Below are 17,165 nucleotides of genomic sequence, written 5' to 3'. Positions count from 1 at the left end.
ACATTAATAGCAAAAGTAGACAAATACCCTTGAGATGTTTCACACAACTTTTTTTATAACTTCTTTTACTGGACTGAAATCCAGCTCTCTATTTTGTAGGAGTTTATTCCAACTTACTGCACTACAGGGGCTATGGATAGCAAGGAACAGAGAGAAAGGAGCAGGATGCTGAAGATCAGAGAGCAGGAAGTGAAGAGGTTCAGAAATGGAATTCAGATTTCCTGTGCCCTGTCAAGGGACTGTTCACAGCTGGACGAAGGTACACTGTCAAACAATGTGAGACCATGTGGTGCCCGGAGCCAATGTTATAGGATTGTGTACCTTAAAAATTAGAGAAAAAAAAAAGTTGTGGTTGAATTTTTTCCCCCCAAAGATTTTAAAGTCCCTTTTGGTTTCCAGCCAGCTATTCTTTGTCTAATAGGGGTGCTTTTTTTGGATAAGCTGCAAGCACCAGTCCCCTCTGTGAAGGACAAGCCCACACCCCAGCCAGAAGGATGCTCTTAAGGGATCCCTCCAAGCTGAGACGCCTGATGTCAACATATTTTGTTCATGCTGTGGGTTATTGAGGAAAGATTCAGGCAACATGGAGCTTCTAGGTGACATGGCAGCTGCTTCCAACAGGAGACCAAGCATCATAACACTGGCCTTCAAACAGCAGCCTTCAAACTGGCAACACTGCTCAGTAGTGGGGAGCCATGACAGTAAAAGGAGTAGGAACAACCATTGTGTTGGAAGTGACTGCAGGACATCTAACTCCCACTCCAGGTCAGAAGTTTGTGAAAATCAGCCACAAACACAGGACCATGTTTCTAAAACAGGCCTCTGGCAGCTTTCTTTGTGGCTAGCCCAACTGCATGAATGGCAGACTTAGCTGGAGCTGTATTTAAAACCACTGCCCTGGCTTATAAGAGAAGGCTCTATCCAGAGACCAGCAACCATGGCAATTCAGTTTGGAACAGCAGGGAAGATAAATCTGTGTATGGAATAAGTGCTAATGAAGGTGGGGAAGTGTGTCTGCAGACTCCAGTGCTGTAAGAAAAGGGAAGGATAAACTGAATCACAAAAATTTGATGGCACACACAGCTAGTGGAAAGTGCCAATAGAGGGACACTGCACAGGTCAAGAGCTCATGAGACAGAGCAGGGTTTGGCCTGTGTAGGTGGGAGCAACATCTACAGTCACTGGGGCTGAGGCTGTTTCCATTGTAACAGTCCAAGACAGGGACACCACAGCATCAGCCAGGAAGGGGCATTGCTTCTAGGGGATAGCACTGTGCAATAACCTGCATTGAGTGGTTTAGTCCTGAAGTCCTATGGGACACTGTCAGAGGCACTTTAATGGGTACTTTGGGCCACAGCCACTTTTGTTCTAGAAATACCATCTAAATGCAGACCTTACTGCTTGCACATGAACACACTGCCTAGAGTGCCCCAAACTCTGAGTGCTCTGTCTTTTCAACAAAAATATGATGCACAGTCAGTGCCTGATGAATCTATGCAAAAATCAGAAAATCAATGAAAGAGAAATTTTTCTAAACCTTTTGACCTAGATATGTAATTTTCCCATTATTGAGTTAAATGGTTGTAGTGAACAATTCTTCTTCGCTCATGTGATATTTAGCACAGCTCTTCTCTTATTTCAGTCACCTTACCATTTTACTTGGAGATATTAATTCTTTACCAGAAAGTCATGGCACATGCACAGTGAAAAGATGTGTTTTCAGCACAAATTTAATGGACTGGGAGGAGTTATCCTTGTGTACAGCAGCTACCAACTGTCAGGAAAATCTAGCACAGCTATGCTGGAGCAAATTTTATGTTTCTCTAGAAAAAATAATGACTTCCCAGGAAGACCTGTGATTCATGAGTGAAGGGAAGGTGGCAGCAGAGGACTAGGCTAGCAGGGAGTAAAACGGTCCAAATGACAGATTTGGGCTGGAGTCAAGTTTCTCCACCAATCTGGAGGAAATACAGCAAGTGACAAATAGACCCAAACACATGAGAGTTGCCAAGAATAATAGGAAATAAATTTTCCTTTAATACGCATTATATAGACTCTAGCATTAAAACAATGTTCTCCCGGACAGGAGCACCTCTTCCTGACCCTGCTGAAAGCAAGCAACAGAAAGGCTTCTAACCACTTCCCAAACTGTATGAATGTTAAATTTCTATATGCTGTACAGGAGCTATGTTACACAGTTATATATCTATATCAACTTATAGTCAACTCTAAATACAGAGTGGAGACCTGGCCTAGTCCAATTTCCAAGATGTCCCTCTAATATCTTGTCTCCATCCTACCTTCCTCCACACAGGCAATTTTCAGAGGTATCCCATCATGGAAGTCAGTGGCTGCCAGTGGCTTGAATTTCTGTGAGATCAAGCTCTCAGTGCCCTCCTTTCTACAGAAACATGCACTCTCTCAGCACAGAGAAATTCCTCCTCCATACTTAGTCTCCAGAGCCTAGACTGAGGAGGAGCATCATTCCCTGAGTAGGGGTGCAATGCTCCTATGTATAGGATGAAATTCCAGACACTGCATAACTTGAAATTCTTTCTCCTGTGTACTGGCTTAATATAGAGAGATTTAGCCCATCTATGGACAATTTTGACCTCATATGGAACAAATCTGTCTGCACGGGGTGTCTTCCCCTACAGAGAGGATGTAAACAGCTTATTGATGCATACAGCAGAAATCCTAGTCCAGGTGAGAGGGTCTTACATTAATTGTTTTGCTCTTTTTTTCAAGAGACATCTGCCTCTGTGCAGCAAACTGTCCCTGATATTGTGTGACCCTGGCTCTGTGCAGGAGAGCAGTGTCCCTGCAAGGGTGAATGGTACTCTGTTCAGCAGCAGAATATATTATGTGATGGGGGTGAATGCCTAATCTAGCGAACTGGCTCTCCGTTAGCTGGGAACAACACAGAGCTCCTAGAGAGTCTTGCTGATCTGCTGCAGTGCTCCAGTGCCCCACAGAATCATGCCACTGAGAGTCACACAGAATAATTAATACAGTTCAGACTGCTTTTCCCCACTTATCCTACCCCGTGTCATCATGTAAACTGCCCATATACCTGGAAACGTTCTCCATATGTCTGAAATACAAAGTTCTTGAGCAGACCAGACATCCAGTGCTACCAGAGTAATTCTTCTCCCCAGGTTGGCCTGCCTCTATAAGCACTTATATCTGCAGATATGTTTATCTTCCCCATCAGCACCTGGCTCTGTACAGGTCAGCACAGTCAGAGAACCTGCAGGAAAATCCCAGGTCCCTGATAACCATGGATCTCAGATAATGATTCTTCTCTCACATCTGATTCCAGTTTGTGACTCCTTTCTGCTTTGTGCAGAAGCTTCCAGGTCAAGAGGTAGGAACTCAAGTGGAGATATTGAAAGCAGGCTCAGCAACTGGAGAGTGTGGAGGTAGCCAGACCAAGACAAGACACCAGGACAAGCTAATTCATTGCAAGTTCCCCGTACTGTCGGGACACGCAGGTTCTTCATGGGCTTTCTCTGGCTTAGGAGTGGAGACAGCCATAATTACTGCTCCCTGGAACTTGCCTGGAATGGACATCAAGAGATGTCTTCGATGGGAAGGGAGGGACAAGAATAGGGGAGAGGAGACGAGGGAGCGTTAAGAGGCAGCACTCTGTTCCAACATAATCTTCTCAAGAAAAATACAATGCCATACTAAATCCAGAGTTCTTCCTTTCGGTAGCAGTTGTGTGTGAGGGAGGCAATGGGCTTGGGACAAAGAACTTCCCAGAGGGAGTTATAAATGATCTGTTGCCATCCAGGGGCAATGAGGTTTGCCTTGGGTTCAGGATAGCTCATCTCCCATTTCTGTCACTTCTCTGATGCCAGCAGATACAAGGAGGAGATTGTGCTATCACACAACAAACGCAGTGGCTCAGGAGAATCAGAGATGCTCAGGCTGACTAACAATATCTGAGCTCATACTGATGCCATCGCAAGAAATAAAGGGCAGGAGTCCTAGGGCCTAGTCCTAGTTTGTACTCCTCCACATGAAATGCAGCTTAGGGCATCAGCACCACTGGAGAGGACTACATCCTGTTCCTATACAGAATATCCCTCCAGGGACAAAGCAAGAGAAGATGCAACACATTTATAAGGACCTCTGGGAAATGAGCAGCTCATGGCCTACCAGACAGAGGGAAAGGAGGGAGCATCTTCTATCCTCAGCAACAGATTTTAACGATGACAACAGCCACTATAACAGACTAGCAGAGTACTCTGTGCACTGCAGCACCTGCAGAAGAGAATGTAGGGGAAGGCATAGAAGCAAGAAAATGGTGGGGATATCACAAACAAGAAGGACTTGTCTTGGGTAGGTAGTGGATGAGGATTTCTCTTCTCTTCCTTCCTTTTCCTCTCCTGCTGTTGGGAGCTCACAGAGCATCAGGCCTTCCATGCTGCTGCTCCAGGAGCTGTCTGCAAGGGAGAGGCAGGGGTTGCCCAGATCGGCGGAGACGTCGAGGAGGAAGGCCAGCCAGCTGGCGACAGATCTCATCTGAAGACATAGCAGACACACACAAGTTGACAGATAATCAAAGCTTCCTTCAAATTCTTCACTACTAGAATAGCTAAAGGTACATCCTTCACTGCATCTACAGAAACTGTTGAAACTGCTGAATCCTCATATACATGAGGCATGCAAAACAGGTCCTTAGGCTTTTATGAATTTCTTTCTGGCTTTATTCATGTACCATACATACTAAAATCACTGGTATTTTGCTGCAACAAAGACTTCATAAAAAATCTAGACTGGATCCTGTTTCTATTCATGACCAGAAATACTGATATTTACTCTTGAACCTCAAAGGAATACAACTTTGAGTAAGAGTGTGTTTGGGGCTAGTAGAGCATGATCAAGATGGAGGAATACAGAGTTATCATACTTCTTGTTAGTACAATATCTACTTCCCATTTTATTTGGTCATGTTTTTTGTGTACTGGATCTAAGACTGCATTGCATTAGAGCTCCTTCACACAAAGTCCAGGGAAACTACTACATACAGATTGGAGTCCAAGCTAACTAGTTAGCTTAGAGACTATCAGATGGCTGCAGCTATTCTTCTAGGCTAGCTTGTGATATCACTCACCTTGCATGACCTCATTCTCCTTGCAGACAATGCGAGAGCACACCTCCTTGTTTATTATGTACATGCGACGCACACTGAGGGATCGCCAGGGTCAGTAGTGAAAGGCACAGAGACCCAAAGAAAGAAAAAAGGGATACAGGCAATAAACATATATATTCACTGATGAGAAGGCAAGTCCTAAATTTTTATGATTAGTTACTCTAGATCAAGGTTGCCATCAATAGCAAAGTAATCTTGGCAAAGGCTTCATAAAATCTTAGAATCATAGAAAGGTTTGGGTTAGAAGGGACCTTCAAGATCATCTTGTTCCAACCTACCGTCACGGGCAGGGACACCTTCCACTAGATCAGGTTGCTCAAAGCCCCGTCCAACCTGGCCTTGAACAATTCCAGGGACTGGGCATTCACAACTTCTCTAGACAATCTGTTCCTGTGTCTCATCACCTTCTGAGTAAAGAATTTCTACCTAACATCTAATCTAAATTTCTCCTCTTTTAGTTCAAAACCATTCCCTCTTGTCCTATCACCATTTGCCTGTGCAAAAAGCTGCTCTCCCTCTTTTTTATAAACTCCCTTCAGGTACTGGAAGGCCGCAATAAGGTCTCTCTGGAGCCTTCTTTTCTCCAGGCTGAACAACCCCAGCTCTCTCAGCCTGTCTTCATAGGAGAGGTGCTCTATCCCTCTGATTATCTTCATGGCCCTATAAATGGCCAAATATCTTAAATATGGATTACAATATAGGGCACATTACAGTTCCTTAGTGCCGCACAGATAATAGTAATTGTGCTGTTTTAAATAATCACACAAAAAGGACACTCTGGGGATAGGATTCATCTCACCAACTGGTTCCCAGAGACCTCTAGTCTTCAAAAGGAACAATTGCTTAACTGGGTATACCATTTCTGGAGAGTTTTTAAGGCATTTCTTAGGGACTGCTGGTTTCTTACCTTGTAACACAGAGGTAGCTGATACACTGCTTTACTGGTTTGTGAACAGAGTACAGGCGCGTGCAAGGAAACTTTTCTTCACGACAATCTGGGAACACACACACACAAATACAGAGGTGCAATCCAGCATCACTGGCAGGCAAACTCATTTTGGCACAGATATCACTTCATCACTAGGTACTGTCCTCCAGGATTCTAGGGAAGGCCTCCAGCCTCTATTGTCCTCTCTCTTGCGAGAGATGGGTATGGTTTAGAGGAAAGGAAAATAATGCAGACATTTCTGCATCTGATCCCCTTGCCTCATAAGACAAAAGCAAGGGAAAGCTGAGTGAAATGCAAAACAAGCTCACTGGGCATCCTGAATACAGGATGCACATACTATAAAGCTGACAGACACAAATAAACAAAATGTAAATTGTAGTTGCATATTTAAGACGTGTTTCTAATAGATCTGCAATATCACATTTCAGGACACGAATTTAGTTCCTTTTTTTTTTTGGACAATCAACTCTATAGCTAACTATGATGGGTTTTCCTGTATTGCATTCTGAAATGCCAGGTATCGGCCAATGACAATGGCACAATATTGACCCAGTGTATCTGGTCAGGTCATCTGGCACTTCCTCCCTTCCCAGGCATGCCAGCCAGGAGAAGGCTGCAGTTTCCACTACCATAATTCTCCAGTACTTCTAACTCAAGAAACAATTGAAAGCAATTTTCCAGGAGACAAAGCTCAGTGCTCAGCCAGCACTTGCTTGGAGAGCTAACAGGGTGGGTGAAAGTGGGTTTGGGAGGGAATGCAGGCAGCAAACTTAAAACATACCTGATGAAGCCGTTGCAGTTTCGCTGTCAGACAGAACTGGAAGACAGAGGGTAGCAAAGTTAGTTAGTTACCATAATTTCTTCCTAGATATGCGCTTAATCAAAACAAATACCTGGAAAGGTCTTTCAAGAGCCCTCCATTGTAACTTCCAAGGTGGAAGAAGATTTAATTGTTACTGACATGAAACCATAAGAGAAGGTACAAATCCAGTATGAATCTAGTGCCAACTACTCAGCCAATAATGGTAAAAATCTGCCCAAGCTTTCCCATAAAGCACTACCATTACTGTTCAAAATTACACTATAAGGACATCTTCACTTAAAATTCAAAAGGTCAGGTAAATGTATTTATTTGCTGTAATTACTATTTATCTAAACAAGAAGTGAAGGAGCCTGTGACTGCCTCTTCCTAAGGAGTAGTGACACCTTTAAAAAACAGCATCCCCAAGACCTCTAGTTCTTTAATGTCCATGACAAAGGATCAGAAGGTTGGTTTGTTATTCCCTCTAATAAAGTAACCCATCTATACCACAGCAAAACAGTACATTTTATAATTTGCCCAGTAACAAACTGCAAAGGAATTCAGAGAACTGACTGCCAGGTGCAAGTTTTCATCAACAGTTAGGACTTTTACTTCTGCTCACGTGCCACAGTGTAAGCCAGAAACATAGACAAAACACATGTGCACAAGGGAAAATGAGTCTTTTGGGTTTTGGGGCTGTGCTTAGGGGCAGTCAGAGATGGCAAGATTCTGGGTGTGCAAGGGACTGTGCAAGGAGAGGGAAGAAGGGTCTACAACATGTAGTTGTGAACTGAGAATAAACTTACCGGGAGGAAGAACTGCAGGTGGTGTAACAGCTGCAGCTGGAAAAAGAGAAGATGTTCTGAAAGATCTTAATTTGAGCTTTCGGCATGATAGGATGCTGCAGAGCAAAGATGGGTCCCAATGGTACATCCTTTGTGAAGAATTCTTCTTGATCCCTCAATAATAAGCATTTCAAAGCCCAAGCATTTCAAAGTTTGCTGCAAAGGCTTCACCTTTAGTCTTTCCAGTTTTAGATGTAGGTTAGTCACCACCAGTTTGGTCTAGACACTAAGTCTTATCTACACTCATACAGACTGTCAGGCCTCATATACTGAACACATTGCTTTCACCTCCCATCCCACCCAGGATGTGTACACAATATGGTTCTTCCAGTTTTCTCTTCCAGTGTTGACCCACAATAAATACTCTAGACAGATCATGAACAGAATCAGGGCAGAGGACAGGTTATGGAACTGATGTCCTGGAAAACAAGACACCATTCTCAGATGAGCTCTCCTACACACACAGCACACTTCCCAGAAACAGCCATGCATAGCTGCCTCTCTTTGGACCATATCATTGACCAGATGTGTTCCCCCTCTCCCTTCCCTGTCTGGTCTTCCCAGCCTCAGGGGGATGTTGAGACTGCTTCAGCAGAGAGAGAAACCAGTCATGCCAGCTTTGAAACCAGACTCATATGGAAAAAGTGGGGAGGCTCCTTCTTGAGCCTCCTTTCCTCCATTGCCTGTTGTTGCAAATGCCTATACTCCCATCAGCTCTGAGTCCTTCCCCTGAGGTTATCTCCACTCTCTAAGGAGACACACTGCGTGCTGTAAGTGTTCATCTTCCAAGTCCTCCATCTACCCTACCTTTGCTGCCCCCCAGTGACACAGCCACAGGCACAGTGGGGAAGACAGTACTAAAAGAACAGTATGTCCACTTCCTGATCCCAACACTGCTCAGAGTTTGCTTTACTACTGTCTTTCAGGGTTTTTCTGCCACTTCTGTCTCTTGAGCATCAAGCACATGTGCTACCTGCCAGCAGACACACACACAACCTGTGTCCCAGTGCTGCCCAGTTTGAATCTGTCCAATTTATCACCCTTGTCATTTAGTCTCTTTGTTTCTGCCACCTTCTGTGGAAGACAAGGCTGAGTGAGCTTGGAATGTCATGGCTTCCTGCAGTGCAAACATCTTCAGAGAGCCCTGGTACACTAGGTGAGATTGGCATTTCCTCGGAGAACAGACCATTAAGTCACCCTAAATTAATCTCCCTGCATAGAGCACAGAAAAGATTCCCAGACAGCCGTAAATGCTGGAAGAACACTGCTAGATGTCAAAAGTGGGAGGAGGGGTTTCTGGGCATAATGGGTAATTTCTGGGTGTGTGTAGGCAGAAGTACAGATGAAAAGGGAAAAAGAAGCACGAAGATGCCAAGAGATAGGAGCTTACCAGGGCTGCTGAGAAGAGAGGCAGGGGTAACATCGCCTGGAAAAGAGAATGTTCTTAAGAAAGCTTGTCTTTACTTTGTGGTCCTTTATATAGCCAGCCATAGCTAGCTTGAATTACCTTGGCTGCCATCACAGGCTCATGAGACAGTACGATCCAATCCAGTGAACTCATAAACAAACATAGTGCCCCCATCCCACCCGTATCCGTTCCCTTTGTCAGTGACTGGCCTGGAACTGGATTTTTTAGTGCACATGTTGCATCAACCAGTACTGAATTCTGGGTGCATATTCTGACTTCTCAGATATGGCCATTTTAGGCATCTTGGTGGGAAAGAAAGATGTCTGAAATGAAGGTGCTGATGGCTCCTACAGCAGCAGGACAGACAGCTGAGGCACCCACTGCAGGGAAGGAGGGAGGCAACTCTAAAACTTGGATGCAGAAATTCATCAGCAGATGAGTTTCTTTGAAAGGCAAGTAATGGCAAAACTGGGGTGGAGGGATAAAGGGATAAAGTGATGGAGGGATAAAGTGTGAAGGAAAGGGAAACTTGGAGGACATGTTTTAGACTGCCTTCTGAATAGTTTTCTGGAAAGCCCCAGATACTACATGACAGGATCGTAGCTGAAAGATGTCTGAAGGCTTAGTCAGGGGCTTCAGTTTGAAGAAAAGGCAGGTCCTTGTGGTTCTTCTGGGTGCTGAAGCATGATGCAAACATATGTTCATTTTATATTACCATGTCACAGAAATGGATAAAGGTCCAGAGGGATAAAGCAATTCACCCCCAACAACAAAGCCAGTATGAAGACCACTCGGTATCCTTTCCCAGTGGCCTCACTGCTAAAGCACCACTTGTGCACTTCAGCTAAGTGTTCAGGACCCCTACACCAGCAAATTAATTGTAAAGAGCACAATACATTTAGCAGGTTGTCTTGGAGGGCTTGTTCAATCTTCCCTGAAAAGTAAGTTCACAATGTCAGAGACAAAGAAACAAAGAACAGTATTTGCTAATAAACAGGCTGTAACTCCACAGGACAATGGGGTCACATGAGCAATCTTCAGCACACAATATGCCTGTAATACTTACCAGTTGCACTTTCTGGTTCTTGCCCATTGACCACCCATGGAAACCAGTCTGCAAGAAAAGAAGAGAGTGAAGAAAGACAGAGATTTCTACAAGTCTGCAGGCTTTGTGAAATCTTTATGAGACATTTATCTATCCAGGAGACACCACTGCCCTCTGCTGAAGGGAGAAATCTCTTCACTCTCCCTCAGCCTCCACTGCTGGCTGGCTTTCTTGTTTAAAGACTTGTGGACACAGCGGGTCCTGATCTGAAACCTGTTGCTTCCACCAGGGTCAGTGGCTGGGCACAGGGACAAGTTAGTAAATACCTCCGGATCTCCTACCAGACTTTGCATTTCTGAAGCCCCATTTGATGCATTTTGAAAAAAATCCATGTGGCCTCCATGCTCTGAAGGCTGGTCAAAATCCCTATATTCATTTTATAAAAGAGGAAACCGAGTCATGGAAATTATTTACTTGGGGTCACAGACTGAGTCATTGGTACAGTAAGAAACAGACTGCAGGTTTTGTATCTCCTTAGGCAAATAATTATCTGGTCCATCATCCTGCTTGGGTATAGAGCACAGAGCAGATGATCTTTCCCTTCTCTGCACCTGGGTGCACTGGAGAGGGGGAATGATAGAGGCTTGCTGTGCATGCTGTGTGGAAGAGAAGAAACTGAAACTGGGCTAGACTGTTTGTTTGTCCAAATATAAAGGGTGAGAGAGCTGCTTCCTACAGCAGCCAGGAACAGGAAAGTATTTCCTGCAAGCCACAGAGAAGGGAAATGTCTGCATAACTGGAGTGAGATGAAGGAAGGAGTTGGCAGGAAAAAGCCACAGATCTGGGGCACTGCAGGGATGTGTGCACGACCAGCCCAAAAAACAGTACACCCTGCTATGTCTTGTGAACTCAGCCTTTAGCTTTCTGTTCTTAATGGGAACACCATGCAGGTAAAAAATATTGGCTCTGGAGCTTCTGTCTTAGTTCTTCTATGTTCCAAGAACAGTTACTTGCAGACTGCAGAGGGACTCTTGGGACCCCTACATAATCCTGCTTTGCAGCATTACAGGAGTTGTTGGACCCTGATATTCTCTTCCCCACCCAGCTGCCAGCAACAGCTCAGCTGCTGGCAATTAACCCAGAGAGAGCCAGACATGTATAATAACTTAATTGCACAATTTAATGTAGCCCAAAACTTTCCCTGTTCTGGCTAATCTCTTAATTGTAACATGTAGAGAAGTAAATGGTAGTGAACACTTTCTCACTTGTTTCTGATGCAAAAGGAAGGACACAAATTCTGAAACCATTGCAGAAGCCAGCAGTGCCAGATTTGAAGAGACATGTAGAAAAGGCAGGGAGGCTCTCCCCTCTTTTCTAACATTGAAAAGTCAGATCTTACTAGTTTGGTGGGTTTTTTTGCTCCCTAGGAGCTAACTAGAAAACCGATCTAATTCTAAAACAACAGGACATAAAGTTAAGTGAAATCTCTGCATATGAGGTGAGGAGATAAAACACATGACTTTCTTATCCTATTTTCAATTACTTCAATTTATATTTGCTATTGTACCAAATTCATATGTTTTATAAACAACAGGAGTTTATTCTCCAAATTGCAGTAAATTCATCTTTGAGGTCTAAAACTGCAACTCTAACTCACTGAATCTGTAGCTTACCCCAAAACAAAAGAAGCAGTGAGAGATCAGCTGATCATTCCTGTTATTTTCCAAGTTAAAACAAACAAACAAACAAACAAACACAAACAGAACTAATAAAACAAAATACACAAAAGTAAGAAATATTCCTTTCAGGCCTCCTTCATTCATCATAAAAACCACAGACTTTTTTTTTCCCCCTTAAATTTGTAGGCCACCTACAAACTCATCTCTTGGATGCCTCACCTCCCTGCTTCACATTCATAAATATGACATTGTCTACTATGCACCTTTAAAGGAGAAAGTGCTATTTGGAGCAGAATCAGGCTTCAGCATGAGGGGAGGGCCAAAGAAGGTATTGCAATAACCTGATTTGTGATAGGTAATTAGGTAATCACCTCTCTCCCACATAGAGTCTTTCCTGGGCGAAACTTTATCCGTTCATTGAAATTCATCTTCTTTCATTGTCTGTCCTGAGTCTTCCAATTATAATGTCTGAGGCTGTCCTTTTGTTTTGGGTTTTTTGTGCTTTTTTTTGTTTTAAACAAATTTGATCCCTCACCTGAATTTTTGCCAAAGTAGCTCCAAGCAAACAAAATCACGGAGCAACAAAACAGAGTAACAACATCCACCACCACCAAAAGCAAAAAGTGGTCTGAACTACAGAGGTTAGGTTTCTCAAAACAGCTGTACAAAGAACTACAAAACCTTCCAGCAGCCGAGTGGCCTGAAATGGGGTCATTCCAGCAGGAACTACTAGTGACAGCAAATGTGTCATAACTACAACAGAACAAATTTTGTGGAGCACTGGGAAATGCCCTGAATACACAGGTGGTACACCAGTAAGCATAAAGCACACCTAACTCTCTTTCTCAAACTGACCTGGCTGTTTTGCTTACATAAACATCCCTGAAGTGGAGGCTGTAGATCTCTGTCTCTTGTGACTCCCAGTACTTACTGGAGACTGTCACAGATGAGAACCTGTTTCCAGTTTCTAATTTTTTCCTTACAGCCCTATATCCACCTTGCCTTTCCTGTTCGGTAATTCCCCTTTCACTACCTATCTACATGTCTCTGTCTTTCTTCTTAGGTCATTGCTTATTAGTCTGTGTAGGAAATTCTGTGGGGCCCAGCTGGGGAAGAAATCCTCCCCCTGGCGTAAGGACTCACCAGCTGGGGAAAAGAAGAGTGCCAAGAGACACAACAGTATACAGGTTCCAGAGTTCTTCATCCCTGCGGAGTGGAGGAGAGAGCAGTCAGAGGAAAGCTAAGGCAGGAACTGGAGTACATTCCCCCACAGCACAGAAACTTTGCCTGCTATCCCCCATTTCCCTCTCAACACCATTTGGTCTTCCCAGCCTCCTTCCTGTCTCCCTCCTCATCTGGCCAGTTTTCCAGGTGTTTCAGAAATATTCTGGACTGAACTTATAACATCACCTGCTTTCTTCCTCTTTCCATCTCCTCCCCCAGTCCCCACCTTTTTTCTCATCCAGGTGGCTAAGCCCCACTCCACACATACATCCAGCATGCAAAAAAAAGTTTTCCCCACATTATCTCTCTCCATTCTCTTCTACTTTTAAGTTATTTTGAGGAGCACTGAGACAATAGATAGGGTCCCCATCACTTACTGCAGCCCTCAGCTTCCACTCCCTTCGGCAGCAAATGCTCTGTCTCTCCCCTTCGGCGTCCCCCCCACTTGGGCTATTGGGTAAATCACATACAGCCACACCCGGAATACGTTCTCCTTTTGGTTGTCTTCAAAAATACGATTTCTGGGAAAAAAAAAACACAAACCAGCGAGATGGAGGGACATGGTGTCATCATGCATCTGGAATGAGGGGGGGAGTAAGAAGCAGCTGCCCACACCCTCATTCCGGAGTTTATTGTCCTCCGAAGGGCTCCTCCCATTCCCCCAGGATGGCCCAGCACCAGGGATGGATTCTTGGGTCTGTGTTGCACACTGGTGTCCCATTTCGTCCTTCCCTCCTGCACACTCACGCTTCTCCTCACGCCGCTACCACTAGCCACGATTCCCCACTCAGCTGCGGCCTCTTCCCACCCCAGTCCTTCTGTCCTCTTCCCCGTTTCCCTGCGCGCCTCTCGCACAGGGACATTGCAGAACCGCATCCCGTGTACCCACAGGACGCTCTCGCTGCTCCGGCCGGGGGGGTGGGAGCAGCCGTGTCCCGCGGGGACCGAGCGCGGGCGGCGGGACGGGGGGCACACGGCGGGGGGCACAGGGCGAGGGGCACACGGCGGGGGGCAGGCGGGCAATCGACGGGCAGCAGCAGCGCTGACATCAACCCGCTGCCCCGCCAGGGCGGGGCTGGAGCCTCCCGGCTGGATGGAGGGAAGGGGCTCCCGCCTGGACCAGGCTGGTGGCGGGGAGGGGATACGGGGAGCAGGTACCGCCCACGGGACCTGTTCTGCAGCGCCGCTGCCTGTCTGAGAAAAGCAGGACATAGGGAACACGTGTGCAAAAAATAGAAAAAAAAAATTAAAAAAAGGTAAAAAAGTAGGAAAGTGAGGAAGACAAACTGAGAAGGGAAGAATGGGACCTGACCTTCACTGCCATCCTCCTGACTCCCCTGTGCCTCCACTCTGCATTTTATGAGCCCCAATGGAATAGCCACTCTCCCCTAACCCGTCCTCCAACAGCCCCTGCATCCCTCATCTCCTGTTGCTTTTGCTGACTTATTTTCCCTTTGCTGTTTCTGTAACTACTCCTCTGGATCTGAGGAGGCACTGGATGAGCTTCAAGGCACAGTCTCAGTCCTGAAGCCAAGGAGAAATCTAGGAAACGACCCCACTCCCTCTCTCATCTAGCAATGAAACATTGTAGGGGAAAGCTGTGTCCCCCAAGGCTCATCGTTAGCTTGGTAACGCTCATTTGTTCTCAACTAAATGCAGACTAGAAATAAAATTCTATAATGCTTTATACAGAGTTACTAAAGGAAATTCTCACTATGTCCTCGCTGCCACAGGAGACTCAGAAGAGTTTTGCCCACATGTGACATAACTGATGTCACCACTTCTTACCTGATAGTGGCTGAGCATTGGGTGTGGCAGTGCTCAAGAGGAAAATGACTGCTCCTTCTTATTTCTGGTCCTCCCAAGGCTCCTGGAGGATGCACCGTTGGTGGACCGTACCAGAGGAGGGATAGAGGGGATGGAGAAAGCTAGGAATTTCCCTGGTGCCAGGACAGCCTTCTGGAGCCAAACAGCATTGCCCTGTTTCACTGTAGCGAGACACCAACATTTGCACTTTCAGAGACCAGCTAAAACTGGGTGCATTGGAAATGCTGGTGAGGTCATTAAACAACAAAAAGAATGTGATGGAAGTTATAACCACACCCCAGGTTGAGTAATCCTCTAAGATTCTTGGCTTTTACTAGAAGTCCACATAGCAGTATGTTTGGGTTACAATTCTCCACACACCTTGGTTTGGTTTTTGTTTTTCTCTGTACTTCTGTGTTGTCATTCAAGTCTCTGTTACTGCTTAACGGGATAACTAAAACATCCTGAAGACTTTGTGAGTTTTGAACACATTTATTAGGAAATTTTCATTGATGCCAAATGTTTTGGTCTACCGATGTGCTGATGTACCACCATCTCCCACAGAGCACAGGATTCACAACCAATCCTGGGCAAAGTTTCTGCTGATTGCTTTTGAGCTTTAAATCCTTCTTTCAAACTGGAAGACTACGTCCTCCCCCAGCTGCTCGGTGTGGGTAGACCCGTGGTGCTAGCAGCACGCCTCCATTTGGAGATCTTGGCGCGGATGACGTCGATGCTCCTGGTGATGGAATCGCTGGGTGAGAAGTAGTTCAGTATTTCACAGGCCAGACAAGCCGCGGAGAAATAGCTGGAGGTATCATGCTGCTCTTGCTCGCGGTGGACACCGGAGGGAGCCGCAGCACAATGGCATGAGAACGCCCCTTTTTCCTCTTGCAGTCCAAGCACATTCTTCAAGAGATGTGGCTCTGCATCTGCAGGCCTCCATCTGGCATGAAGGATCTCCTCTTAGCTCTTCTAATTGTCTACTGGATTCACAACTGTTTAACTGGTTTGCTTTTTGAGACAGAAAAGAATCTTGTTTTTATCCCCCATCCTTGCCCCATGACATTGACAAAGGTAGTTGGACAGCCCTCTCAGCTAGGAGATATGAAAAATTAACATCCTTCTGCACCTTCCCTTCTCATTCACTCCGTTGCTGTCTTGTGATTTGTGGGCTGCTGTCCTCCATCACAGGGTATCCTGGGGACATCTACAGCTGATGACTCAAGATGAAGCACTCTTCCTTCTAAAAATTCAGGTATCAAGGCCACAGTATGGTGTGACGAACTGTGCTGCAGTAAATGGCGTGGGTGACTCATAAAGGAAACACATATTCTCTAAGTGCTGACTGCAGTGCCTGTAGGTGTTTACCTAAGATCAGAAGCAGTGACAGTGATTCAGCAAAAAGTTATTTTCCTTCCCAGTTGGTACTGATCCCATTATGTTACCAGGGATGCTATAGTGATGGTAGCATGGATAAGACACAAAATTTGCCTTCCTAGAAATTAAAATCACCTAACGCATTTCACCCCAGAGACTTCTGTGTCTCAGCAGACAGGTGAGTGATCCTGGGGCATACTATTTGTATAGGTCTTAGACCATCATTTAAATTCCTTCTGATTTCTTTCCCTTTCCCTCTTTGTCTTCTTGGCCTTCACATATCCTCACGGTAACTGGGCATTAAGTTACATCTGACTGATAAGAAATTAATGAACTGCTGTAAGATATGTGAATGTATCATGTCAATAATGCAGGACTACTAGTCATGTGAGTTGGGGCTGAATTGAATTTTCTTGGGTCCCACACTGCTGATGGACTCCACTAATACCTGAGGTCTGACATCATCCTGCAGTTGTTCTGTAGGTTTTGCTGAGGTCATCAGAGGGAAGGGACATGAATTCAAGGCCTGATCCATCTATCCTCAATTTTTGGAGGTTCACATCTGACTTTGTATCCAACCCACTGTAGAAGTGCAAACACTGCAAAGTGCAGCAGCCTGGACACAATTTGTCTCTTTTTGACTCATAGTCATGCTTTCTGTTGTCCCATCCACAAAAATAAGGAATTCTTCACCCCTCTGTTTCCAAATCAACAATGCAGTGCTTAGAGGGCATGCAGTCTTGCAGTCACAAAATGCACTAAGATAGTCCATGAAACTCTGATTAATACCCGCTCAGCTCCCTCAAATCAGTTCAGCACTGTGAAGAACTGACCACAAGAAGAGGAAATCAGTGAGCTCTTTGCTA

General features: G+C 45.1%; 1 protein-coding gene across 1 annotated transcript; it reads right to left on the bottom strand.

Moving 5' to 3' along the window:
* Positions 1 to 946: 946 nt before the first annotated feature.
* MFAP5 (microfibril associated protein 5) lies at positions 947 to 16,834 on the bottom strand. The gene is given in 12 exon segments (XM_027677709.1): positions 947 to 4,530; positions 5,123 to 5,196; positions 6,069 to 6,156; positions 6,892 to 6,927; positions 7,719 to 7,754; positions 9,148 to 9,183; positions 10,232 to 10,279; positions 13,033 to 13,095; positions 13,491 to 13,554; positions 13,556 to 13,634; positions 14,902 to 15,041; positions 16,748 to 16,834. Coding segments are annotated over 12 exon segments (873 nt in total). The 3' UTR covers positions 947 to 4,408.
* Between the last annotated feature and the right edge of the window lie 331 nt (positions 16,835 to 17,165).

The sequence above is a fragment of the Neopelma chrysocephalum genome, unplaced genomic scaffold, assembly GCF_003984885.1.
Source record: "Neopelma chrysocephalum unplaced genomic scaffold, ASM398488v2 Primary Assembly neopelma1_43, whole genome shotgun sequence".
NCBI lineage: Eukaryota > Metazoa > Chordata > Aves > Passeriformes > Pipridae > Neopelma > Neopelma chrysocephalum.
This window is presented reverse-complemented; position numbering and strand designations above follow the sequence as displayed.